The 27,555-nt window shown below is 49.9% G+C and overlaps 1 protein-coding gene across 1 annotated transcript in view; it reads left to right on the top strand.

Moving 5' to 3' along the window:
- PSTPIP1 (proline-serine-threonine phosphatase interacting protein 1) overlaps positions 1 to 27,555 on the top strand; it is a 91,994-nt gene that overhangs the window by 47,257 nt on the left and 17,182 nt on the right. The window contains exons 4-8 of the mRNA XM_036735964.1: positions 20,530 to 20,564; positions 21,554 to 21,660; positions 24,876 to 24,938; positions 25,540 to 25,638; positions 26,103 to 26,148. Coding sequence (XP_036591859.1) covers positions 20,530 to 20,564; positions 21,554 to 21,660; positions 24,876 to 24,938; positions 25,540 to 25,638; positions 26,103 to 26,148 — 350 coding nt within the window. The remainder of the gene's footprint in view (positions 1 to 20,529; positions 20,565 to 21,553; positions 21,661 to 24,875; positions 24,939 to 25,539; positions 25,639 to 26,102; positions 26,149 to 27,555) is intronic.

The following is a 27,555-nucleotide window of genomic DNA, read 5'->3' as shown; positions in this document are numbered from 1 at the left end:
CTTTTGTGACGATGGAGACTTGATCCACTGGGGGCTTGGAGCTTTATAGACTGAGAGCTGAAGGGAGAAGATAATCAAATAAGAATCACTTTCTCTAGACCTGATTTTGGGGCTCTTAGACCTTGAAGTTCCAACCCCCTGACCAAACTGTACTGAACACATTTAGGGAAATGGGAAAGGAATATGCAGTTCCTGGCGTGGCGAACTTGCTGGTGTACCCCAAAGGTAACAGCCTGAGCCAGCAATGACAGAAGCTTTGAGGTATTTTTGGAGGCACGGGGAGGGGATGCGTGGGGCCCTCCCCTCCGTCTTATCAGGACCCTTTGGAGGCCAATGACAGTCACTACAAAAAAAATAGAAACTCAGAATCTGGTAGAAAATGAATGTTGAAAACTGTCTTTGCATGTGGTTGGAAAAAATAAAATACTATTTACAAAATATATATTATATATATATATATACATATATATATATGACATAGAAATATCTTTATGTGATTGCACATGTATAACCTATATCAGATTGCTTGCTGTCTTGGGGAGGGGAGAGGAGGGAGGGAAGGAGAAAAAACGTGAGACTCAGAGTCTAATGGAAGATGAATGTTGAAAACTGTCTTTGCATGTAGTTGGGGAAAAAAATAAAATCCTATTTACCAATGCCAGCCACTCCAAAGCAAGCCACGTGGGCCGCTCTCTTAGGGAACAGAGGCACGTTGACTTGCCTGTGGGGGATTTGAACCCGAGGTCTTGGCTTCTGCCACAGCTGCCTCCAGCCAAGGGAGTTCCTAAATGAGATGAAAAATAAACTGCTTAAGGATTGTGTTGTACTCCCATGTGCAGTTCAGGGCTCGTAGAAGAAACAATTTGTGCTTGACTTACATTTGGACTAGATGAAATCTAAGGGCCTTTCCAGCGCTTTAAGGTTTTCAAATAACTTTATAAATATCTCATTTGCTTCTCACAACAACCCTGGGAGGTAGGTGCTATTATTAACCTCATTTCACAGATAGAGAAACTGAGGCAAAGAGGAATTAAGTGACTTGCTTAGGGTCACACAGCTAGTCAATGTCTGAGGCTGGATTTGAACGCAGGTCTCCCTTACTCCAGACCCGGTGTGCCACCTCAATACCTCTATATTGGGAAAAATACTGGATTTGGAGCCAGAAGACCCAGGGTTCAAGGTCTAGCTTTACTCTCTGTGTGACCTTAGGTAAGTCACTTAACTTGGCTCCAGTCTCCCCATCTATAAAATAAGTTGGGGGAAGGGGCAGGGCCAGCTGCTTTCTCTATTCTTTCACAGTCTTTGGATTGCCCCCACACTCCGTTAAGGCATCAGCAGCCCCAAGTTTTTTATTTAGTGACAGGGAATCTCGCTCAGCTCCTTTTCTTGCTAAGGAGGGGCTTTGCCTGGCACAGGGGAGGGGCCAATAATCTTCCATCCACAAGCAACAGGGCCAGGTTGCTGCCCCCGCTGTCAGAGCTGTGATGAGCCCTGAGTAATCAGAAATTTTGATGGACTAAGGAAGAAGGGAAAGTCTCAGCTCACAGGAGCCCTCGCTGCCGCAGTCACAACAGAACATCCCAAAGACCCCCAAGGGTCACCCACCCTCTCTTCCTGTTCTGCCCGGCTCCATAATTGCATCCTGCTGCTCAGGCCGATTTATCACTCCCTTGCTCGGATTTTCAGCTGGTTTTTAATAGAGAGCCTGACCTCCCTCATGGACGATTTCCCGGGCACTCATGCCTTGAGCAAGGGCCCATAAATCTACTGGGCGCCGGGGCCTCCCCTCTCCGTGACATGTCCCAGATTAAAGGGCCTTTAGGAAACCCATGAATTTGCTGGAAGTTGGACATTAACAGCCTTCTTCAGGGAGGGTTACTGAGGGCAAAGGGGGTGGAGGACAAACTTGGAATCAGCTGGAGTGGAGTCTGTAAGCTTGGGTGGCATCTTAACCTTAGGGGACTTTCCTGTTCTTTGGCCTTTATTAAATCTTATCACCCTCTGCTACCACCTAGACTCCTGGGCAGGGCATTGGGTTCTAATTCTGTCTCCAAAACTCAGGCAATCACCTAACTTCCAGGTGCCTCAGTTTCTCCATCTATAAAATGAAGGGATGAGACCCCCTACTCTAGGTCCTATCCAATGTCAGCTTGAGTGTCCACTCTCCTAATGTGCCTCAGGAGAGGCAGCTTGGTGTATTGGGGAAAAGAACCTAAGTGGACATTATCAGCCAGAGTTCCAGTCTTGGCTTTGCTGCTAACTAGCTGTAAGATTTTAGGCAAGATTCTCTGGGTCCCGTTTCTTCTTCTCTCACATGGGGATAATAATTCTTATATTAACTATCTCAAAAGGCTACTGGGACTCATCGAAATGATGTGTGTCAAAAGACTATGTAAATGCAAGCTAATAGTCTGATAAAGCAATGCATCTATGATCTCTTCCATGGGAAGTTCTCTCCAGTAATGCAGATTGCAAACCCTCCATCCCTGCCCATCCTGGGCAACTGTCCTCTGTGTTCTTCCTTAAGCTGGCTATTTGCCATCCATTCATCATGATGGGGGTTTTCCTTGATTTCTCAATACCACAAGGATGCTAGTGAAGGCAATGGGCTGTACCTTTGCCATCCCCTGCTCTCCCCAACCATGGATCCAGCCCATGTTCTTCTCCAACCATGCACATTGGTGATGACATCCTGTAGTCCATTTCTTAATTTTGGTACCTTTTGTTATGGGTGGCAGCCAGCTCACATCCACCTACCCTCCACCTCTCCAGTGACTTCCATGGGATACTCATTTTTAATTCTTCATAGACTGCAGTGTCCCATGGTTCACAGTCATCCAACCATGGCAGGAGAATGTTAAAAAGATGGCCATGGTTTCAGAGAGATCCAACTAATGTGCTCTCCCTGACCCCTCCAGGTAACGTGGTTCTAATGTAATACAACAAACCTTCCTTGAGTATCTATTGTGTCCTAGGAACGCAGGATACAAAAAGACACAAAAACCCCATCAACTTGGAGGAGCATCATTCCCTTGGGGAAACATAATGTGTACACAGAAGAAATAAAGGCAAGGCCATTTGAGGAGGAAAAGATTAGTACCAACTAGGGAGGTCAAGGAAAACTTCATGGAAAAGGGGAGCCTTGAAGGAATTCTAGACATGCATATATGCATGTACATGGTGGTGGGGGAGAGAGGAAATGCTAGATCTGGGGAACAGAAGGTGGTTTCCAAGGGAGGTCTTGTGAAATAAAGCTAGAAAACTTGAGAGGAGCCAGATTTTGGAAAGCTAGATTGAGGAGTCTGAATTTTGTCCCAGAGTTGATAGGGAGCCGTTACAAACTTCTGAGTTAGAGAGTGCTGTAGCCAAAGATGGGCTTTTAGAAGATTATGCTTGTAGCTGTGAGGAAGGGACAGCTTAGAACCAGGATGACATGAGGTGCCATTGACTGACCCAGGCCATTGGTCAAGCCCCTTGCCCTCTCCAGGGTTTAATTTCCTCTTTTTTTTTTTTTACAATGAAGGAGTTGGATGGGATGGTCACCAAGACTCCTCCCAGCTCTAATATTTGATGGTCAGTGTTCCAGGGCCCTCCCCCTCTGAGGTTTTACATTCTGGGGCCCCTCCCAGCTGTGACATTCTAGACCTCTTCTAGCTCTGACATTCAATGCTCTAAGGACCCTTCCAGCTCTGACGTTCTATTGTATGACTCATTGCCCTCATGGGATGGAGACAGAGGTTAAGGTCACAGCTCGAGGTGCTGAAGCTATGGCTGCTTGTAGATAGAGACCAAATCCTTGGCTGGAAAAGGGGGATCTCTGTTTCTGTAGCAGGATTCCTTCCCGGAAGCAGAAATAAGATCAATTTTGTATGTCTTGTACTAGAAACTCGGAAAAGGTACAGCCTTTGGTCTTGGACACACAGCAGGTTCCCAGGGAAGGACTCTGTCTGCTGCCCGCCATGATTCAATTCAATTCATTTGAGAGGCATCTTGATGAAGGAGAAAGGACATTAGATTTCTAGAAGTGACTGTGATAGAAAAACAAAAGGCATTGATTTTAATTTGAGTTAGGGGCAGCTAGACTCCTCCCACTCTCTTAAATCATGTGTAAGATGTCTAAGACAATGGAAGCAATTCAGAGAAAGGTAGAGCCTGACGATCCCTGGTCTCTGGGAGCTCCCAGTCTAATGATGGGAACTAGAAGGTGCATGGTGACTTCCTCACAGCAATCAAGCAAACAGGCAGCGAGCACTATGATTGAACACCTACTATGCTCTGGGCTCTCTGGACACAATGACAAAAACAGAGGAGTCTCTGCTCTCAAAGGGGTAGCTGACGAGAGTGCGGTAACCTAGAAGACCCGAGTTCAAATCCAGCCTCAGACACTTACCAGCTGTGTGACACCTCTGTTTGCCTCAGTTTCCCCCACTGTCAATGGGGATAATGAAATGAGGATCGAATGAGATAATACTTGTAAAGCACTTGGCACAGTGCCTAGCGCATAGTAGGTGCTATATAAATGTTACCTATGAAATAAAATTGTCCCTGCTCTCCAAGAAGTAGCTGTGAGACTTGGTGGTTTGAGGTCTGGGCCTGGAATCAGGAAAACCTGAGTTCAAATCTGGCCTCAGACACCCAACTGCCGGACGACCTTGGGCAAGTCACTTAGCTGCTCTCTGCCTCAGTTTCTCCCCTGTAAAACAGGGATAATGATGGCACCTACCTCCCAAGGGTTGTTGGGAGGATCAAATCTGTAAATTGCTTAGCACAGCATCTGCCACGTAGTAGGCATTTGGCAAATGCTTGTTCCCTTCCCTCCCTTGTGTGAGACAATGTGCAGGTAACAGAAATGTGTGAGACGGGTAGCATCACTTTGGAGGGGGCAGCAGCTGGGGAGGTCAGGAAAGGCTTCCCAGGAGGCAGGGCAGTCAGCGTAGATGGGGCCGAGGGGAGGGAGGCTCTGATCCCCAAGGCAGCAGATGACAGAATCTCCTGCTACCTTTTTCCTGTCCATTATCTTCTCTCCCATCAGTTATTCCTCTGCCTCCCCAGACCCTCTTAGCCTCAGGGAAAGGTCTCTCTCCTTTGCATTCCCCACAGGCCTAGCTCAGCTTTCAAGAGAAATGCCCTCCACATGCTAGGGAAAACCCAACCCTGAATAACTCGATTCCAACCAGCAAAGGGCTCTTGGGGTGGGAGTGGGGGGGGCGGGCTGTCCGGAGCTGTCCACAAGCGTTGGAAAGGCTGTCCTTGTGGAAGAGGGATTGGGCCGCTGACCACCAAGGACAGGAGAGATGAGGGAGAAAAGGCAGGAGAGACCGATGCTGGTGATCTGACAGAAAGCAGGAGCTTCCTATTGGAGCTGTCCAAAGTGGAGGGGCCTCCCTCCTGATGTGGAGTTCCCCGTCACTAGAGCTATCCAGGCGGAAGCTGGCGACCCCTTTGTTTCTAATAGTAGAGAGGACTGCTTTTCTAAGGCTGGACACTGTCAGTGGGTCAGACTCAAATCAAACAGGACATAAGCACATAAGAATCCCTGCAGGCCATACAATGACTTAGAAAACTACAAATTAACATTATCTATGTTTTATTGTATTTTTATTTATTTTGTTAAATGTTTTCCTGCTACATCTTCATCTGGTCCCGGCCACAGTTAGAGTGTTACGTGGGGCCAACGGGGTGCACATCTGATACCTCTGCATTTGCAAAGCTCCTTACTTAGGGTTTTGAAATCAGAGGTCCTCAGTTCAAATCTTCCCTTTAAGTCTCTCTGTATGACCTTGAGCAAGTCTCTTAAGCACTCTGGGCCTCAGTTTCCTTATCTGTATAATGAGGGAGGTGGACTAGGTCACCGATAAAGTCCTGTCCAGTTCTCAATCTACCCTCCTGTGATTGTTTTGTCTTCACAACCGCCCTATAAGCTACGTATGTTAGTATGTTATCTCTATCGTACAGAAGATGAAGAAACGGTGGCTCAAAGGTTATGTGACTTGGCTAGGGTCACACAGCCAGTCAGCATCGGAGGCAGGATTCTCTCCCCATCATATCATGCTGAGGTTGTGTCATTCTTTGATTTTGAGAGTCAAGGTTTAAAGACTGGTGTGCAAAGAGTGCTGGAAATGCAATCCTGGAGTCTTGGGTTTAAGGCCGTCACTGTGGAATGTGGAAGCTGGAATAAGCCTTTGAGGGCCCTGCCAGGTTGAGAGCTCTGTGATTCTGTGAAGAATGCAAGTATTTGGGAGGGGGAAGAGAGGCAGACGGGAGGTTCAGCGAGGCTGGGCACAATCCCCAGATGAAGTTCAGTGTGGGGTCAGGTACACAGGACATGGCCAGTGAGTATTTGGTAATGCTAATTAATTTTAAAAAAACCCGATAATGGTAATAGCTATCATTTACATAGTTAGCCTGAGGGTTTGCCAAGCACTTTTACAAATATTATCTCATTTTACCCTCACAGCAATCCTAGGAGGGGAAATGGGGATAAGGCTCCCATTTTATGGAGGAGGAAACTGAGGAAGGTAGAGGTTAAATAACAAAGAAAGCAGGAAAGGAGGGATGGAAGGAGGAAGGGACAGAGGGAGAAATGGAGGGAGGGAGGGAAGAAGGGAAGGAGAGAGGGAAGGAGAAAGGAAAGAAAGGAGGGAGGGAGGAAGGAAGGGAAGAGAAATGGAGAGAGAAAGGGAATAAAGAAGAGAGAGAGAAAGGGAAGGAGGAAGGGAGAGAGAAAGGGAAGGAGAAAGGGAGAGAGAGAGGGAGGGAAGAAGGGAGGGAGAGAGAGAAGGAGAAAGGAAAGAAAGGAGGGAGGAAGGAAGGGAAGAAAAATGGAGAGAGAAAGTGAATAAAGAAGAAAGATAGGGAAAAAGGAGGGGAGAGAGAAAGGGAAGGAAGAAGGGAGAGAGAGAAGGAGAAAGGGAGAGAGAAAGGGAAGGAAAGAAGGGAAAGAGAAGGAGGAAGGGAGAAAAAAAGGTAAGGAAGAAGGGAGGGAAGGAGGAAGGAATAGAGGGAGAAATGAAGGGAAGGAGGGAGGGAAAGAGAAAGGAAAGGATAGAGGAAGGCAGGAAGGAAGGAAAGAAGGAGAGAGAGAGGGAAGGAAGAAGGGAGAGAGAAAGGCAAGGAAGAAGGGAGGGAAGAAGGGAGAGAATCAGGGAGGAAGGAAAGAAGTCCTAATGTTTGGGAGCAGAACAAGCCACTAGCAATGATTAAATCACCCTTACCCTTGGGGACCCTCCTGTGTCCTGGGCACACTGGTGTCTAAGGGGAGCTGCCCGAGAAGCACAGCATTCAGTAATTTCTTTTCAACCATGTCTTACTGGTGCTCTTCAGTTTTGTATGCACGACTGTAATTTCCCAATGCCACCCCTCCCCCATAGTGCCCCCCTTATGTCCCCAAACTCTCTGAGCCTCAGTTTCCTTATCCATAAAATGGACACAATACCCCCAGCAACATCTACCTGACAACACTTTGCCTACTGTAGGGAAGAGAGATTGATCTGAGGAGTACAGCCAGAGGCCCTCCAAACAAGTGAGTTCCCCGGGTGAGTTAGAAGGGTCTTTCCTGCTGTTGGGCAGGGAGTGGCCTGTGGAATGAGGAGGGGAACAGAGAAGGCCTGGAAAGTGAACTAACCTTGGCTTACCCTCTGGGATACCTGGCCCTACTGTCTTGAGTTTAGCCGGACAATAAGTTTGCTGGGATTGGAAGAAAGGCAAGGAAGGAGACCATCCATGGCCTTTCTGGAAGTGGGAGTGAGCCTCCTATGGCTGAGGGATGGGCCGCTAGGCAGGGGATGCGCAGTGGGGCTGGGGTCTGTGCCTCCTGGAGCCAGGACATCACAGCTTAGGAGATGGGGCAGGGCCCACAGGCAACGGTCTTGGTTTGAATCCAACTCAGCTCTGTCTGACCTTGGACAAAGGACTCTCCCTCTGTGGGCCTCACTTGTATCATCTGTAAGATGAAGGAATGGGACCAAAGGATCTCAAAGGTCCTTTTCAGCTCTAAATCCAGAGCTGACAAACCTGACTCCTCCTCCACACTCTGCCCCTGCTCTCCAGTGACCCACCTCTCTGTGCCCAGCTCCTCAGGGAAGATAATGATGCTTGTCCTGCTTCCCTAGGTCAATTCCACCTGGTTGTTTGGCCCCGAGAAGTCCCTGCCGATTCACTGCCTCAGTTTCCCTCTTCTAGATAAGGGAGGTATAGATGAAAACAGTGTAGCACCACAGCAGCTAAAGACCGGAAGGAATGGCCTGTTCTCTCTTTGGGAGGAGAGCTCCTGCTCACACAAATGCTCCCACGTTCTCATTCTGCACTTGTTCAACAACCAGAGCCTTATTAGGCCCTTTCTGTATACTAGGCAGTATTCTAGGTGCTAGAAATACCAAGGTAAGAAACGGGGCTGTCTTGACCCTCAGAGAACAAGGGGGCAAGGATTGGAATCCAAGAGAATGCAAAGAAGGGAGTGATGAGGACTCTGGGAAATCATGACCAAGGAAAATGGGAGAAGGGCGAGAGGACCAGCAACTGGACAAATCAAGGAAGGCTTCATGGGGGAGGCGGCACTAGAGTCCTGGAGGAAGACAAAGGTTCAGATGCCAAGAGGAAAAGGAAGTAGGTGGGCGAGGGTTGGTTGAAAAGACACATGAGTGTGTGTGTGTGTGTGTGTGTGGAGTGGCCCATGCAGCTGGAGAGATGGCGGCCCCTCCCAGCGCCATCAGCCTGGCTGGGACTGAGCACACTTGAGGTTAGGGGGCTTCCCTTTCTCTAAAAAGGGGAACCCTCCACTTGGCTGTGAAAGAGAGAGTGGGGAACACACCCACTACCTTTTTCCTGTCTTCTGCTGAGGACAGAATGGCGATGCCCATTTTAGTGAATGGAGAAAACAGGATAAGAAAGAGAAATGGAGTGTGGCTTGTCAGATGTTTTATTCAATTTAACAAATACCTACCGTGTGCCAGGCACTGTGCTGGGTGCCGAGGATGTGGTTACAAAAGCGAGCAGTCCCTGCCCTCAGGAAGCTGACATCTTACCAGAATGAGTCTGGGGCTTGTTTTTGCTATGTTCCTGACGTCATGAAATTTTAGGAAAGTCGTGTGATGACTTTCCTCTTCTATAAAATGGGAGAAAGCATGTTACCACCAAAAAACATCCACTCCATCACCCAGCAATTTGATTCTCTTCTTGGTATGTCTTGTGCATAGGAAGATCTTAAAAAAAAAAGAAGAACCTTGAAGGAAGAGACAGGTATCAGCAAGATTTCATTCATAAAATGACAGCCCTGTAAGGGCTACGATAGAGATCCTCCAGCCAATTTATGCTTCCCACGCACCTACTCCTCCCACTCTCTACCACCCAAGAAGAATGCAAGCTTCTTGAGGGCAAGGCCTGTCTGCGTAGAGCCTGGCACATAGCATCTCACAAATGCTTGGTGAATAGAATCCAGTTCAAATGAATTCCCAACACTGATGGAAGGCCCAGAGGTTAAAAAAAACCTGTCCTCCAAATCCCTAGATCCTCGCCCAGTGCTATGTTCTGGCCCTGAATGTGTGTTGAATTGGATTGGGAAAAGTGGTTTTCTGAGAACCATAGATCATTGGAGCTGCTGGGCACCTTAGCACTCATCTGGTCCCACTCACTTTCAGAAGTGGAAACCGAGTCTCAGGAGGGAAAAGTGAAGTCATCCCGTGATGAAGCATTGGCCCTCTGCTTCCCCATCCCTCTCACCGAGCCATCTTCAATGACTGTGAAGGAGGCTCCCTCCTTTGTCTATGTCCAAGGCCTGCTCAAGGTCCCTGGGATTGATGGAGCTCCTTCTGAGGGAAGGCTGCTGAGCTGGGGGCCCCTCTGCGCTGACCTCATCACATTCTTTGGGGACCCAGCTTCCTGTCGGGGAATTGAGGCCCTTACCAACCAGAAAGAGAAATAAATAGTCAGAGGCCCGAGTTTCCCCCCTGAGTCACCCTTACACAGCTGAAGGGAAGGAGTCCGTGGTTTTCCGGTCAGAAGATGTACGTTTTTTCTTCTGTGTTCTCTCCTCCAAGGATCCTCTGAACACAAAAACGATGAAAGCTCTGTCTCTAGGTCACAGTAATGATACTAACAATTAGCATTTATACCATCCCTGCTGGGTGCCCGGCACTGTGCTAAGCACTTTACAAACATCTCATCTGATCCTCACAACAACCCTGGGGGTAAGTGTGGTTATTATCCCCATTTCATAGACGAGGAAGCTGAGGCAGACAGGATGAGTGACTTGCCCAGGGTCACCCAGCTGGTGAGTGTCTGAGGCTAGATTTGAACTCAGACCTTTGTGACTCCAGGCCCAGCTCTGCCCTCCCACTGTGCCACCAGTTGCCTCAGTTAGGGGTGAGGGACCTTGCTAGCCAGGGCCTGAGCCTCTGAACTGGAGAGCAGACAGGGAGGAGATGCTCCTTTTCTGTGCTTTGACAAATTCTAATTCCTCCTGGAAGGCAGATTGAAATTCCAAAGAGCCTTAGGAAATGCACCAGGGGACAGAACATAAATTTGGAGTTGGAAAGGACCTTGGACATCACCCTGCCCAAACTGAGGCATGGAGCTGTTAACATGCTCAGGGTCACAGAGGAAGTGTCCGGGGCAGGATCTGAACCCAGATCATCCCGAGCCCAAGTCTGCCCTGGTCTAACTCCAGGTTTGACACCTGCTGACTGCAATCTTAGCTGTGAAATGAAGGCTGGGTCTGGAGGGCGAGGAGGGGCTGGGCAACTTCCTGGACAAGAAGGACATCGAGAATGGGGAGAAGGCCTTAAGTCCACATCCCTGGAGGGCCAGTGGAAACAAGTGGGGAGATTCCAGCTGGAGAAGAGATCTTGAGGTGGGGCGGGGAACGGATGGTCTTTGGGAGCTCTGCCAGCTCCAAGGCTAGATTGCTCATGTGGCAAAAGGCCATCCTTGGGCAGAAGACTTCAGCTTCTTCTGCTTGGGCCTGAAGGGCAGAACCAGGGTAATGGGTAGAAGTTAGAAGGAGGCCATTTGGGCTTGAGTCAGGGAATGGTATGAGCTGTCCCCCAGTGAACTCGGCTGCCTTGGGACACTGAGAAGGGGAGGCCTGTCCAGGTGAGATTGGGCTAGGTAACCTCTGAGGGTCTATGAGTCATCCCAGCTGCTTCTAACCTCCACCCTGCCATCCCTGGGAGAAATTAGGCTAGTCGCTTTCTCTCCTTGGGCCTCAGTTTCCAAATTTGTAAAAGGAGGCTAAACCTGCTGGTGCAGTCTCTCTCCCGGGCTTATTTATTTGTTTCCTTTCAAGTGCTTTCTTAAGGCCTGGCATTCCCATGACCTGCCAGCCAAGGAAGACCATAAAACAGGACAATGGAGTTATCCCAACATGACAAATTTTTTTTTCTGCTCCCAACTGAAATGATCTTTTAATTTTCAGAATCACTTCTCTTTTCCCCCCTACTTGACAGCATTTTATTTTTTCCAATTACATGTAAAGGTAGTTTTCAACATTCACTTTTATAAGATCTTGAGTCCCAAATTTTCTCCACCTCCTTCCTATCCCCCCTCCCCGAGACGGCAAGCAATCTGATCTAGGCTACATACGTACAATCCTATTAAACATGTTTCCACATTAGTCATGTTGTGAAGGAAGAACCTGAGCAAAAGGAAAAAAAAACCACAAGAAAGATAAAACAAGAAAATCATCTGCTTCGATCTGCGCTCAGACTCCATAGTTCTTTCTCCGAAAGTGGACAGCATTTTCCATCATGAGTCTTTTGAAGTTGTCTCAGATCCTTGCACTGCTGAGAGGAGCTAAGTATGCCACAGTTAATCAGCTCACAGTGTTGCTGTTACTGTGGACGGTGTTCTCTTGGTTCTGTTCACTTCACTCAGCATCAGTTCATGTAAGTTCCTCCAGGTTTTTCTGAAGTCCACCTGCTCCTCATTTCTTATAGCACAATAGTACTCCATTACATTCACATATCACAACTTGTTCAGCCATTCCCCAATTGATGGGCATCCCCTCAATTTCCATTTCTTGGTCACCACAAAAAAAGCTGCTATAAATATTTTTGTGCATGTGGGTCCTTTTCCCTTTTTTGTGATCTCTTTGGGATACAGACCCAGCAGTTGTATTGCTAGATTAAAAGGTGTACACAGTTTTATAGCCTTTTGGGCTTAGTTCTAAATTGCTCTCCAGAATGGTTGGATCAGTTCACAACTCTACAAACAATGCATTAGTGTTCCAATTTTTCCTCATCTTCTCCAACATTTATCATTTTCCTTTTTTGTCATATTAGTCAATCTGACAGGTATGAGGTGGTACCTCAGAGTCATTTTAATTTGCGTTTCTGTAATCAATAGCGATTTAGAGCATTTTTATGTGACTATAGATTTAATTTCTTCATCTGAAAACTGCCTGTTCATATCCTTTGACCATTTATCAATTAGTGAATGACTTATATTCTTATAAATTTGACTCAGCTCTCTACATATTTTGGAAATAAGGCCTTTATGAGAGACACTCCCAGGTTTATTTAGAGGAAAAGGTTCTAAAACGTAAGAATGTGGGCTGACAGAGGTGTTAAGGAGAGCGAGTAAAGAGGAAGGGAAATTGGACAGAGATCCAAGCATCTTGGATGTGATTGTGGAGGCTGAATGGAAAGAAGATTTGATTGGCCCATAACTTCCTATGAGCAAAGTGATGGCACACAGTGGGCTGCACCGATGGGGTGTGGGGAGAGAGAATCAGACAGAGAGAGAGAGAGAGAGAGAGAGAGAGAGAGAGAGAGAGAGAGAGAGAGACAGAGAGAGAGACACACAGAGAGACACAGAGAGACAGAGACAGACAGACAGACACAGAGAGAGTGAGAGAAACAGACAGAGAGATTCACTGGATTCTGTTCAATTTCATAATTGTTTACTGAAGATTGACCTTGGGCCACACCCTTGATGGGCACTGGGAAGGAGACCAGAGAGCCAGACAAGGTCTGTGTCCTGAGGGAGCTTAGAATCTTTTCCAAGAAATAAGATTAGCATGTGGAGGTTGGCGTGGGGGCCTGGATGGCTGCAAAAACCCTGGAATGGGAGCCAGGAGGCCGGGGCTTGAGAGCCAGCTCTGTCATTAACTTATTTCCTGACTGTGGACAAGCTAATTTTTCCATCTGTGGGTCTCAGTTTTCCCATCTGTAAAACAAGGAAGATGGACTTGATGCTTTCTCAAGTCCCTTTTAGCCCTGCTACCCCCTATTTTGTGTTTGAAGTTTCCTTCCAGCTCCAACATTCTGTGTGCTGAGGTTTTCCAGACCTATTCTTTGCTCCACCTTCTAAGATCTTTTCTGTCCCTGACATTCTATGCTACTTCCTAAGGTCTCTCTCCACTCTGACATTCTGTGATCTAGCTAGTCAACCAAGATGGCAAGGCCCCAACATGGCCTCTGTGATTGCCTGTGTCCATACAACTGCAGAGTATGTACAGAGGGGCTCATCACCAGAGGGCTGGCCCCTAAGGGCTGGGCTGGAGGGGTAACATGGCACTGTCTTTGGGTCAGAGGACCTGGCTTTGTTACTACTCTGTGACTTTGGATGTCACTTAAACTCTTGAGGTCTCTGTTTCCTTATCTATAAATGGATGGAATTGGGTTGGATGGTGTCTATGATACCTTCTGGCCCTTACTTTGAATGAGTTTATGAAAAACATTTTAGCTACATGACTCGTGAAGAGCCGCTCTTGACTTGGTGCAATGAGACTATCCATTGAGGTCCAAGGTAGACAAGACCTCAAAGGCCAGTTGGTCCAACTCCTTTGTTTTACGTTTGAGGAACATGAGGCCCAGAGATCTTAAGTGGGTCACCCAATAACAAGTAGGTAACAAGGAACAGAGTCAGTATTTGAATGCAGGTCCTTTGACTCCCAAGTCAGTCTGGTGAAGCTTATGGACTCCTCAGAATAGTTTTTTTTTAAATTTTTTAATTGATAATTAAAGGAAGTGCTAAATTCTAGATAAAGATTAGTGAAAACAAAGATCCAATTTTTTTTTCCCATCCAAGTTCATGGATCACCTAAATTCTATCAATGGATCCCTTTGAGGTCCTTGGACTCCAGGTTAAGAAGTCCTAATGTAGACCAACTTCCTTGTTTTTCAGAGGAGGAAACTGAGGCCTGGAGAAGGAGTGATTTGTCCAGGTCACACAAGTCAGTGCCAAATCCAGCCCCAGGACCCAGACCTGTCTGCTGCAGCCATGTTGAATGACCTTGAGGAAGTGGAATCCATGAGAGAACCACAGAATCACCTAGTTCAACCCCTTTATTTCTGAGAGAAAACAGAGGCCCAGAGTGATTAAATCCCTTCCATTCTTGGGGTCTTAGTTACCCCTCCTCTTCCCCCACCCCCACCTCATGTTGCTGAGATGAAATTATAGGTTTGAAGGTGGAATTATTAGATTTTAGATGTGGCCCCTCATATCCCCCTCTCTTGTGTCTAAACATAAAGAAATCTATACTTCTTCCTACATCCTCTCATCTTCACCACACCCCACCCTATATGCACACCTTCCTCAGTCACCTGAGAACTATCAGGAAATGGGACTGTTTGGTACATTGGCCACTAGAGGGCAGGGTCCCCCTTTGATATTACTGAGGGGTTACCCATGCAGCAAATCTGGTCAGGGCTTAGTCTTTGCCGTGAAAAGGGGGCAGTCTCATCCCCTTGGGACCATCCACATTTCCTGGGGAAGGAGGACAGATACCTGTGAATAAGAGAACAAGACGTCTTCTAAGCTGATAGCCACCTGAGAACAAGTTGGGAAACGGGAGGGTGTTGAGTCATGAGGAGATGGGCACAAGGGCCCTAAGATGCTCGGGAGGGGTTGGGATCCAGGTTATCTGACTCCAAAGTCAATGCTCTTCCCATTACACTGCCCTGCCTCAACAGGGAGAGGAACTTTGGGTAATACACTGGGTGGATGGAAGGAGATGAGGAACTCAGTCCCCACTGTTTTTCAATTTAACTAAAGGCTCCCTTTGAATTCACCAAAACTGGCCAGGACTAGTCATGCCAAATGAAGCTGGAGGACCCTGGTAGCAGCAGGGATGCCATTATCACCTCCCCTTGGCCACCGAATCTCAAGGAAACACTTGATATTTCCAACTAGGCTGATATCACCACTTCCCCTTCCCCTCACTGGACCCAGCCTGGAAAGCCTGACTCAGCAGGAAACTGCTACCACTTCCCTACCCCCAACCCCGCAGGAATCCAAAGTCAGGGGCTGACTGCTCCCTGAGCCCTTGAACCTAGAAGGTGGAACAAGAGTGCTGGGTGGGAACCAAGGAGAGGCTGATCTGGGCTTCCTGAATGCTGGAGCTGTCCAAAAGGGCAGTGGGTTATAATGACCTACCTCTGTCTAGCATTTGGAGGCTGGCAAAGGGCTTTAATAACCTGATCTCATCTGAGCTTCTCAGCAACTCCAGGGGAGATGGCAGAATTCAGACTCAGAAGGCGAATGACTTGTTCAGGGCCACGCAGCTAGTGCCCGTCAGAGGTAGATATGGCCTGGTATAGTAAGTTCCTCACCCCCGAGGTCTTTGAGCAAAGGAAGCATGGCCCATTGTCAGGGACGGTGAAATTTCTGTTCGAAATGGGTTGGACTGCATGGCTGCTGAGGTCATTTCTGCCTCTGAGATTCAGTCATTCTGTGACGATGCAGGGAGAACGGTTGGGAGCCAATCGCTGGTGTCCAGGGTAGGGGCAAGGGAGGTGTGATCGAGGGTGAAGTCCAGCAGGGTGCAGAGGACAGGGCTCTTCCCGTCAGTTGATTCCACCTCTCATTAGGCTGGGGTGAGGATGACCTGCTCGTGGTGGAGTACAGCAGGGATTCTTAACCTTTTTGTGTTATGGACCCCCATGGCAGTCTGGACATCCTCTCAGAATGTTTTAAAATCCATAAACAGGATTACACAGGAAAGCAGTTATATTGAAACATAGTTATCAAAATATCCAAAAGACAAGATCGCAACCCCCTGCTAAGAGTTTCTGAGAGGGCTTGGAGGAGTCCTAATTCTGACAGCGCCAAGTCCCTCATCTCGCCTTGCCTCAGTTTCCATCTGAGTGGGGAGAAGTCCCCTTCCCCTCCTCCCCCATGACAGCCTCTCTGTCCCTCCTACCGCCATGGAGGGCATCCCCCTGCCTTTCACTCAAGAGAATGCTCCCTGCCGCTCACTGGTCTAAAACTTCTTATCACTGCTCTGCCTCTTCCACGCCAGGAAGCATCCTGAACTGAATTCAGGAGGCTGGCCTGTGCCTCCCTGCCTTGCCAGGGCTCCTAGCTGCGGCCCTGAGGTCAGTCTGTGGCTGAATTCCCAGAATTCCCCCTCTGCTCATTCTGTCCTCACGCTCCCCATTAGTTGGTCCTCCATCTCCAATTCATCCCAGCTGCTGGACATGGGGTATGTCTGTGGCTCTGTGCGAATGGATGTGTCTCTGACTGTGAATGTGTGTATACGGTATTGGGGATGAGGGGAGATAAGTGCTGGAGAGGTATTTTTGTAAAAAAAAAAAATGCACTAGACAAATGGCCCCTGTGGTCCTTTCTAATGGCCAGTGAGTGGCAGGGTCAGGATTTGAACCCAGGCCCTCTCCTTCCAAATGGAGTCTTCTTGCTTCTACATAATGCTTGATCTCCCTCAGGGCCCCAAGTATTGACTCCCAGGAGTTTTCCTCCCACCCTTCCCTGGAGACCCACAGTTGCACAGTTGTGTGAGCTGAAAGCTCTTGGTCGGCTGCCTCAGAGGCATCTCTCAGTGGCCTGGGCTGAGAGCAATGGGTGGGACACCCCAGAAGGTAACTGGGCTGAGGGGTGCGTGCAGGTAGGGAGGAGGTGAATGAGGAGGCACAGGGAAGAAAAAGCTGCATCAATGATGTCCCTCCTGGAAACACTGCCTACAGAGAGACACGTGTTTCCAGAGAGCCACACACGTGTGCACACACCCAGATATACCCAGATGAATAAAACAGACAAATTAATAGGTGCTCTTTTCACAGGCCCAAACACATACACACCCAGACACCCTAAGGTGCATACACACAGACTCACACTTATACACAGGCATATACTCAGAGAAGGGCACCCGTGTGTGTGTGTGTGCTAGACGCATATGAAGAACACAGAGAGACACATATGAACAGAGGTGCACCCTTACAGACATGTAGTGTGCATGGGCATGTGGCCACAAGAGGGCACACATGAGCTATATGTGTGTACACTTATCTGGATACTCCAACATACGTGCACATGCATATGGGTGCATGCTTATAGGCATGCATGTTAAAAGGTCATGCTGTAACACATATGCATGTGCTTGGGGACCTACACTCATCGACAGACACACTCACCTGCCCACGTACAGCACACACAAACCCACATTGTTTCCTGGCACCATTAGTGAGAGCCTCCTGGTGCCAGCTCAAAGGGGCTCACTGGGTGCTGGGCAGTGCCTGCTGCCCACCTGGGGTCTGCCCCAGGCACATCTGTCCTCTGCTCCTCCTTTCCCCCCTCCATTTGGCGCATTGGTTAAATCAGAGCCGACTCTTCTGGAAGGGGGAATGGGAGCTGGGGCAAGCTTGTGAGCTGGCTCCCAGCATAATGAGCTGAGCTCCTGATCACCAGGGAAGGGGCCCCATCACTCCCTCCCCCCACTCCTTGCTTTCCTCCCTTTGGTTCACCGTGCGTCCTCGGTGCCTGCTAGCTACCTCCCCTTGGCAGGACTCCCAGCGCAGGGCTGGAGAACAGAAGCCGCCGCTGATTTTTGGAATACATTTTAGGACACTGGTTTTATTCCTGGAAAAATGGTAATGAGACACAGATGGTGGTTTCATTTCCGAAGGCCATCCTAAATGGGAGGGGGCTGCGGCTGGAGGGAGGGGCCCAGGCCTGACCTCGATGTCCTTGTGCATAAGAGAATTACGGCGCTGCCTTCCTTCCTCACACAGTCAGCATGAGCTTTGTGAGCCTCCTCGAGCTATAGAAATGCGAGTTGTTATTTCTACTTCGGCCATGTGACCTTGGACGAGTCACTAAGCCTGCTTCCTCCTCTGTGACAGGGAGACAATGATGCTTGTACCGCCTGGCCTATGGGGCTCCTGGGATCCAAAGAGCTTCCATTGGGAGCTGGATGGCCCTCGAGGCATCCCAGAATCACAAGCCCCTCATTGGCCAGGAGGGTTTAAGTCACTTGTCCAAGGCCACACAGTCACTAGGGCTGAGGATCAGAGAAGCGAGTGATTGTTGTGTTTTGTGAACCTCACCTGGGACGTCACCCCGGGTCCTATCATCATCCCCCTTTCTGGGCCCTGGCTCCCTCCTCTAACATCAGGGGGTTAGATTGTGCAGCTCTGTTCTATGTTCCATTCTTTCTAGTGCCTTCGGGCCTCTCCCTTCTGTCATCCAGAGCTGTCTGCATGCTATCTGTCCTCTGCCCTGGCCCCCAGTACCTGATGAGCCGTGGAAGGCAGGGACATGTGTGTTTTTGTATCACTGGGGTCTAATGCAGTAGCCTGCACCTGCGAGGACTTTTAAAGACTCTCCTCTTCATGTTGTCCCATCCCAGTGGGGCCCTCGCTCCTGCACGGCCATCTCCTCATTCTTCCTTGACGGCCGTCACACTTCTCTCCAAGCTGTCCTGTTCCAAACTCATTTGACCTTTCCTGTCTTCGTATAGAATGACCCTGGCACTACCAGCTGCCTTGCTGATTGGGGGGAAGGAAGGCCTTTGGTAAGCCTTGTGGTGCTATGGAAGTAGGAGTGGAATGGCAAGAATCCACGCTGGGAGGGACCAGCTGGTTTATGTTTTAGATGAGGATTCTAAGGCCAGTGGAGGGGAAGGGACTTGGGCGAGGTCACAGGTTGTGACCAGGTTGTCTGATCCTAACATCTGTGTCCTTTCTATTCAGAGCCACACTGTCTGGTGCTGTGAGCCCACCCTGGAGGGGAGGGAGAGCTATGTGAGCATGGAAACCACACACACACACACACACACACACACACACACACACATGAGAACATTCATACATTCATTCGTCAGAGGGGGCCATGGCACCAAAATGGGGAAGAAGTTTGGTCAGGATTACTGCGAGCTCTTTGAAGGCAGGGAGGCCCCCCATGCCCCTACCCCTCTGTCCCCTGTATTTCCTTCAGCATCCAGCCCAGGGCCTTGCACAAAGTACATACTTAATGGATTTGGATAGTCAAAGAAGACAGGGGGAGGGCACTCCAGGGGGGAGGTACAGACTAAGCAAAGCACTGGAAATGGGAAATGAGTATTGTTCAGCGGATGGAGAAGCACTCAAGGAGAATTCCCATTTGGGGATGCTGCAAAGGGCCTTGAATGCCAGGGAAAAGAGATGTGATTCTCTGCATCTCAATCCAGGCAGGGATTTCTGCCAGGGGAAGGCAAGAGAGAGAGTGCAAACACCGCCTTTATCTGTGTGACCAAGCAAATGTAATCTGCATTTATTTAGTGCCTACTGCATACAAGGGCCTATACTAAGCAGTGGGGGTACAAGGAGAGCTACAACCCTCCTCTCCAGGACCTTGCCATCAGGCTGGGGAGTGTGATGGGGACAAAGCAGCCGCCTGGGGCAAAGTCAGGAAAAATGGGAGGAAAACTTTGCTTTGGCCTGGAAGAGCCGGCAGCCATGCTGTATTCCTCCAGTTCCAGACCCCGGGGGATGAGAGCATTGAATACCCCTGGTGACAGGAGGCTCACTACCCACCCAAGTCATCCCATTCCACTCTGAAAAGCTTTGATCGGCAGGCAGTGTTTTTTCCACTGCCTCTGTAACCTTCATCTTTTGCTCCCATTTCCGCTCTTGGGGGTCAAGCTGGACAAGTTTAGGTCCTATTACCCATGTCATTGTTCAGTCATTTTCAATCATGCCCGACTCTTTGAGACCCATGTGGGGTTGTCTTGGCAGAGATACTGCCATTTCCTTCTCCAGCCCATTTTACAGAGGAGGAAACAGGGGTAAGTGACTTACCCAGGGTCACTCAGCTAGTAAGTGTCTGAGGCTGGATTTGAACTCAGGTCTTCCTGACTCCAGGCCCAGTGCACTATGCACTACAGCGCCACCTAGCTGCCCTCTTACACACAGCAGCCCTTCAAATAGTGGAAGTGGGGCATCTTATCCTTCTCTCCTTCCTCACTCCTCCTCTTCATCAAGTCTCTCTGTGCTAAACCTCCCCAAACCTTCCAGCCAACCCTCCTATGCCATGGTCTTTGGTACCTCCTCCCTCCTGGCACCCTGGGTGGGATGGATGCCAAGGATGGAACTGGGTGCTCAGATGTGGTATGACTGGAGCAGAGGAAGCGGAACCGCCTCCCTCATCTTGGACACTCTGCTTCTCCCCACCAGCCTTGGGCTGCCGTGTCACCCTGAGCTTGGGGTCCACTGGACCCCCAGCAAGCAGGCCTGAGAGATTGGATGGTTTGGAAATTAGCATGGAGGTGGTGTGTCCAGGGCCTTCTCCCCAGTGACCTGATGGTGTTTTCTTTTGCAGCACACTGAAGGCCTCCTTTGAAATCCTGAAACAACGTAAGTCTCTCTGCCACCGCTGCCTTCATCTACTTAATTTCACGGTTCCCCAGACAGACAAAAGCACTTTGATGGAAATCAGGAAGTGGGACCCAAATCTATTCTCGGGCCACCCGTCCAAAGTCTGGCTTTTGGCAAAGATGGTACCAAGGGCTCCTTGGGCTGGTGCCCTCCTCATGCATGCCACCTTCTGGGGCTGGGGGCAGTCCCCACCCTCTGGGCAGTTCCTGCCCGGGGCCATCAGAGAGCTGGCTGTTTCTTTCCCTCTACTGGGGTTATGGAGGGAGGGTGGGGAGCTGGGGAGCATCATGGCCCAACAGAGAAGTCACTGGCATCCTCGGGCTGGTGCCCTTCTCAGGCATGCCACCTTCTGGGGCTGGGGGCAGTCCCCGCCCTCTGGGCAGCTCCCACCCTGGCCATCAGAGAGCTGGCTGTTTCTTTCCCTCTATGGCCTGGGGTTATGGAGGGAGCCTGGGGAGCTGGGGGAGCCTTGCTGTCCAACAGGGAAGGCACTGGGCTCCGAGGTTAAGGGGCCTGAGTTCAAATGTAGACTTGGCCACTTAGCGTCCGCGTGACCCTGAGCAGAGAAAATGAAGATGTCAGGCTCAGTCGTGGAATTTAGAGCTCAGACGGACCAGGCCTCTTATTTACAGATGTGGAAACTGAGGCCCAGAGAGGTCGTGACTGGCAGAAGTGGAAGTCAAACCCAGGGGGTCTGGACTCAAAATCCACTGCTCTAAGATGCGAGGCTGTCTCACTTCCTCGTTCAGAGCCTCAGTTTCTCCATCTGTAAAGGAGAGGAGGTTGGCTCAGAAGATGTCTGAGGGTCTCTCCAAACTTGGCATTCTGTGATTCTTTAAAGGAATAGCAACAGGACTGTCTTCTGGGCCCAGACTGAGGGGCCTCAGGGAAAGGGGGAGGGGGTGCTGAACCCAGCTATGGGTGCCAGGGGTCCTCTGTGACCTTGTTAAGCTTCTGCCTTGTCCTAGAAATCGAGAACGTGGGAAACTCTCACATCCAGCTCGCTGTCATGCTGAAGGATGAACTCAAGAGCATCGAAGAGTTTCGAGAAAGGCAGAAGGAGCAGAGGAAAAAGGTGAGGCCGCTGCATCAGCCAGCTGGACACCGGGCCCCTCTGCTCTCCCCTGCCCCAGCTCTGGGCCTGCTGTGCAGAGTGACGTGGAAGGCTGGGAGTGGAAGGGAGAGGAGAGGAAGACGGTCACGTCTCACCTGCAGCGACAGTGGTCCAAGAATACATGCACTTATCATTCATAATAATAATTATCATAGCGTAATTATGGGGATCATAATTGTTACAAGACGGCCCCCTCCTACACATCATTCTATCTGGTTAACTTCCCGGCTCATCAGACAGACAAAAGCCATTTGACAGAAACCCCAAAGCAGAGACTTGAATCCATTCTCTGCCTGGGTTCAAAGCATTTATCTAGCGCCTTCTGTGTACAGAGCTGTCAGCCAGCCTGCAAGGGCACAAGCAATTCAAGCACCTTACTATGTCCCAGGCAAGGAAACGCTAAACTCTGAGAACACAAAGAAAGACAGAAACACGGTGTGTAGCTTCAAGGAATTTCTATAAGTAAATGCCGGTGTACACAGAGTCAGTCACTATGGCGTGCCTCAGAAGTCCCAGGGACGGAAGGCACTGGGCAGATGAGCTCACAAGCTTCAGGCGGCTGTGAGATGCAGGGCCGACGGGTGAGTCCCGTTACAGAATCCCACGTGCTTGGAGGATTGCTTATTGACGCTCTGATTTTAGCAGAGCAGGCTGAGTGTACAGCTCACACCCCCCATGTACCCCGACAACTTTCTGGAGTCTAGAGCCAAGCTGGTGATGAGCGGCTCTGGACAGATCCAGGCCGGTCCCCAGGTGACCAACGTGTGACCAACTGACCTCGACTCAGACCCTTCCCTGCTCCAAATCTCCATCCTTCAGGAGCCCCTGGTGACCTGGTCATCACCACGAGGCCTCAGGAGGAAGCCTGTGGAGCAGAATACTGATAATGGCTACTTTCTACCCGTGTGACCTTGGGCTGCAGGTCGGTTCCCTCTTCACATAAAGTGAGGGGGGCTGGATTGTGTGGACCCCGAGGGCCTGTCCTGCTCTGAGGCTAAGAGTGAATGGCTCAGCCTTGCAGTCCTAAGAAGGCAGGTGGTACAAATATTCTTCGCACACGCATTTTGCCGATGATGAGACTGAGGCTCAGAGAGGGCTGGGGTCTGTCTTCAAGGGGCTTTTTAGGGAAGAATCACCCATTGGATAGATTAGCACCGGCCCCACCCAGTCCTCAAAAAAGGTTCTTGTTACCAGCTGTTGGGACTGGCTTCCTGACCAGGCAGGTGGGGTCAGAGTGCACACATCTGGAGGTAAGATCCCAGCCTTCTAGCAGTCGAAAAATCCATGGCTTTGGATGTGCCCCAGGATGGCGCCGACTACGGAAAGTGAAGCCAGGGCTGCGAAGGGGTGTCGAAAGGCAACCTAATACTTCTGACCCAGATAGGAAAGGATAAAAATCATGCAGGAGAAAAATTGGTTTATAAGATGCCTGGAACATTAAAGCAGGCAGGCACACACACACACACACACACACACACACACACACTCACACACACATTCATACACACACTCTCACACATACACACATACTCACACACACTCTCACACACACATTCACACACACTCACACACACGCACACACACATTCACACACACACACACACACTCACGCACGCACACTCACACTCAGCACAACTGAAATGAAGAGAAAAAAACATCAGGACTCGCTGACTTCCAATTATTTACTTGGGCATGAGAGGGAGTGTGGTGGGATGGATAGAACACTTGATATGGAATCAGAAGATCTGGGTTCAAATCTTGCCCCTGCTTCTAATTTATCACTTGGGTGACCCAAGTCCTAAATGGCCTCATCTGTGAGTTGAGGCAGGCACTTACTGTGCTACATTAGGCAAGGTTCTTAACCTCCTGAGCCTTGGTTTTCTTGTCTGTAAGCTGGGTACATGAACACCTCCAGTCTGGCCCTGCCTCACAGGGTTGTTGGGATACCGTGGATCTGCATCACCTGGTGTTCTGTGATTATCCTTCCTGGCTCCAAGGCAGTAGGGAAGGCAGACCTGGTCCCCACGGACCAGCCTGAACAGGCTGGACACCCTCCCCACACACACCTGGAAACTAGCCTGGGCTCCTTGGTCGGGCCCCAGGAGACACTCAACCAGCTGGCCACCAATGGTGGGAGGCCATGACTTTAGGGTCTGTCAGGTTTTGCAAGAATTTATTTATTTTAGATCTCTAAGATCCTAGGGAAAAAGAAGGGGTCTGAGTGAAGTCCAGAGGCTGACCACCATAGATACCACACAAACCCCCTCCCTCCCAGATGAGGAGAGCTGTGGATGACTGACCAGCAGCCAGGGTCCCACCCAGGATTTCCCAGCAGTGACTGGGCCATTCAGCTCACTGAAGCTGAGGCCGGCCTTTGGTTTTGGTTTTAAGAACCGTAGGTAAGCCCTGCTGCAGAAATATTGATGGGGCCTCTTTAGGAATAACAGTTTCTGAAAGACAACATGAGACCAAGAAGGAACAAGGATCAAACAGACCTTAGAACCTAGAACCCAGACTGTCAGAGCTAGGAGGGACCTTAGAACATAAAACCCAGACTGTCAGAGCTAGCAAAGACCTTAGAACCTAGAACCTAGACTACCAGAGCTGGGAAGGGTCTTAGAACCTAGAACCCAGACTGTTAGAGCTAGGAAGAGCCTTAGAACATGGCACAAAGGATGTCAACCAATAAGCCTGTATTAAGCACCTACTGTGTATCTGATGTTGTGCTAGGCACCCCGAAGACAAAAATGAAACAGCCCCCAAAAGATGTTTCACCTCAGTGCTAGCCAAGGAGAGTGGAAGAGGGGCAGCTCCAGATCCCTTTGGGCTCCAGGGGCATTTGTTAAGCGCTTCCTACATACAGAGCCCAGAAGCAGCCTGTTGTGGTGGACAGAGAAAGCCCAACCTCTGAGTCAGGAAGCCCCAAGTTTGAGTCATGCCCCTGGATAGGTGCCCAGGCAGCTTCCTAAGCCTAGCAGGGGCAGAGCCGGGCTGGACCCTTTGCTGGAGGGGATTTCTGTGCCCCCGAGGAAGAGGCTGAGAAAAGCCTTGAGGATCTCGACCCTGGGCATCCTACCCCCTTCCAAAAAGCGCCTCTGCTATCTTGGGCCAGCCACTGCTCAGGCCTTCCAGGACCAGGCACCATCACTCACACGTTACCTGTGGGTTCTTTTCAGTACGAGATAGCCATGGACCGAGTCCAAAAAATCAAGCTGTCCCTCTACAAGAAGACAATGGAGGTGAGTCTCTGGGGTCACCAGCTGACCAAGTGACCTGGGGAGCCCTGGGGTCACCCCTAGGAGTTAGCAGGGACCACATAGAAGAGAGGGAGCGGCTGGCCCCTCCCCAGGTTGGCAGAAGGCATCAGGAGTGGGCAGCAAAGCCAACACGGGGGCCCTGGCAGTCCTGTGGGTAGGTGGGCATCCCTCTTGCTGGGGAGGACACTCTTATAGAGCCCTTTCTGTTGGATGTGGGGGGGCCGGGTTCGCCGTTGTACCAGAGGAGCCTGGAGAGAACTCTGAACCCAAGGGAACAAATGGGGGAATTTCAGGCACCGTGGTACCTTGGGTAAAGGAGACATTCTGGACCTGGAGAGGGGCCTCTTTTCCAGGCCTCTTTTGGAAGAAGTCTAAAGTGGACTTTGATCATGGACTGCTCCTCCTTCTCCACCCCACAGAAACACTCACATTGGGCCCCATCTCAATCCTTTGACTCTTAAACTTAAGATCTTAAGCTAGGCCTGGCTCCCTTCCCTCATTGGCTCATCCCCTATAAGGAGGGGCCCATGGAGAGGAATGGGACGAGCCCCCTCTCAGAACCTCTCACATGTCCCCTCCACAGTCCAAGAAGACCTATGACCAGAAATGCAAGGACTCGGACGAGGCTGAGCAGGCCTTCGAGCGCATCAGCTCTCAGGGCAACCAGAAACAGATGGAAAAGGTACGTGGCACCTGTCACTCCAACAGGTGTGGGGTGGGGTGGGGAGAGGCTACTGCCTCCTGGAGAGGAACAGAGGCCTGCTCCATGCAGGGAAGGGTGTGGCTGGTGAGCCCCAGCTGCTGGGGGGGCTTCTCTCCTTTGGCCCTGGCCCCCATGACTTCCATCACACACGATCTCTGTCAGGCTTCAGGAAAGGAAGAAATGGTTATATTTCCTGCCCAGGCCAGGAAAGCCAGGGCATCTGGGTGCCCTGGGGATGCAGGCAGGGACCGGGAGCAGGGCTAGCCCTGGGGGGCTGCGAGGCCTTCCTGCAGAGAGTATCAAGAATGGCAGGGTTGGATTGTGAGGTTTGGTGGTGAGGGACCTGTGGGTCAGGTTGAGTTATTCTGATTCTGAGGTCATGGAAAGAGGGAACAGGATGGGAAAGCGGGAAGAGTGTCATGTTTTTCTTCTTTGTGTTCTAGAGTCAGAACAAAGTGAAGCAATGCAAGGATGCCGCCAATGAAGCAGGTACAGCCTCCCCCTCCCCCTGCCTTCCCAATCCTCAGAACCCCGCCCTTGTCCACTGAGGTCCCCACCCCCAGAGCATCCTGACCCCGCCCAGCTTGGGAAACTCCTCAGGCCCCCCGGGGTCTGCCTTGAAATGGGGTAATGGAGGTCAGGCTGGACTGGGAGTCAGGAAGCTGGGTTTGTCTCTTCTGGATTCATCACTAGGGACGGGAATAAGCATTTATTAAGCACCTACTGTGTGCCAGGCACTTTTCACAAATGTCACCTCATTCAATCCTCACAACAGCCGTAGGATTACTGTTGCTATGCCTATTTACAGATGGGGAAACTGAGGCAGGCAGTGATTAAGTGACTTGCCCAGGGTCACACAGCTAGCAAGTGTCTGAGGCTGGATTTGGACTCAGGTCTTCCTGACTCTGGGCCCAGCGCTCTATGCACTGCACCAGCTGCTTGGCCTTGTCGGCAGTCACTGCGCCCGGGCTCTAGCCTCTGCCCTTGATCCTTTGCCCGCTTCTGACTCTGCTATTCCAGCTCTGACTCCTTAGATCTCCACCCACATCTCTGCTTATAGGAGAGATGTCAACCTTGGGCCAAGCTCCAACCAGATTAAAATGTCCTTGGGAAATGTGTGAACGAAATAAACAAAACTCTAGTGCTGAACGTAGATAACACGTCATTATAGAGTACGTATTCTATATTATGTTCTGTAATACACAGATACGACGTAAATGTAGTAATGTAGATAATGTCGATTTGTGGTTTTCTAACTCCACGTGCAGCCTGCGGGGATCATTTCTATTGAATGCCTTAGCCCTCCTTTTAGACTGGAAGTGTCCTGAGGATGAGGGCTGCCATTTTCTATCTTCATATCCTCAGTGCCCCACGTAATGCTTTGTATACAGCAGTCACTTAATAAAAATACTCATTGAATTGAATGTTATTAAAATCAAAGATGATGAATGATGAAATGCCCCTGTAACTGCAGTTGTGCTGCAGGAATTTGGGAGGAAGAGGTCTTTGGGGACTGGGCTAATCAGGGCAGGCTTCCTGGAGAAGGTGGGCACTTGAGCTGGGCCTTGAAGAGTAGGTTTAATTTGGACAGATGGGGGCGGTTCTAGGCACAGACATTCTCTGGTTGACTGTTTTTCATCTTTGTCTGTTCGTCCAGTACAGTGCCTGGCACAGTGTTAGGCAGTGGAAATAGTTCAGGATTGTGAGTCATAGATCCTGGGTTCAAGGCCTGGCTCTGCCACTTGCTACCTGTGTGACCTTAGGCAAGTCACTTAGCCTTCTTGGGCCTCAGTTTCCTCATCTGTAAAAAGAGAGGGTTGAACTAGATAGTCTTTAAGGCCTTTACCAACTCTATGTATGTGATGTTAAGGCTGGTTTCCCAGTAACAGAGAGCAT

This window comes from Trichosurus vulpecula, chromosome 8 (assembly GCF_011100635.1).
Source record: "Trichosurus vulpecula isolate mTriVul1 chromosome 8, mTriVul1.pri, whole genome shotgun sequence".
Classification (NCBI taxonomy): domain Eukaryota; kingdom Metazoa; phylum Chordata; class Mammalia; order Diprotodontia; family Phalangeridae; genus Trichosurus; species Trichosurus vulpecula.
Note: the sequence above shows the minus strand (reverse complement) of the source record. Positions and strands in the feature narration are given on the sequence as shown.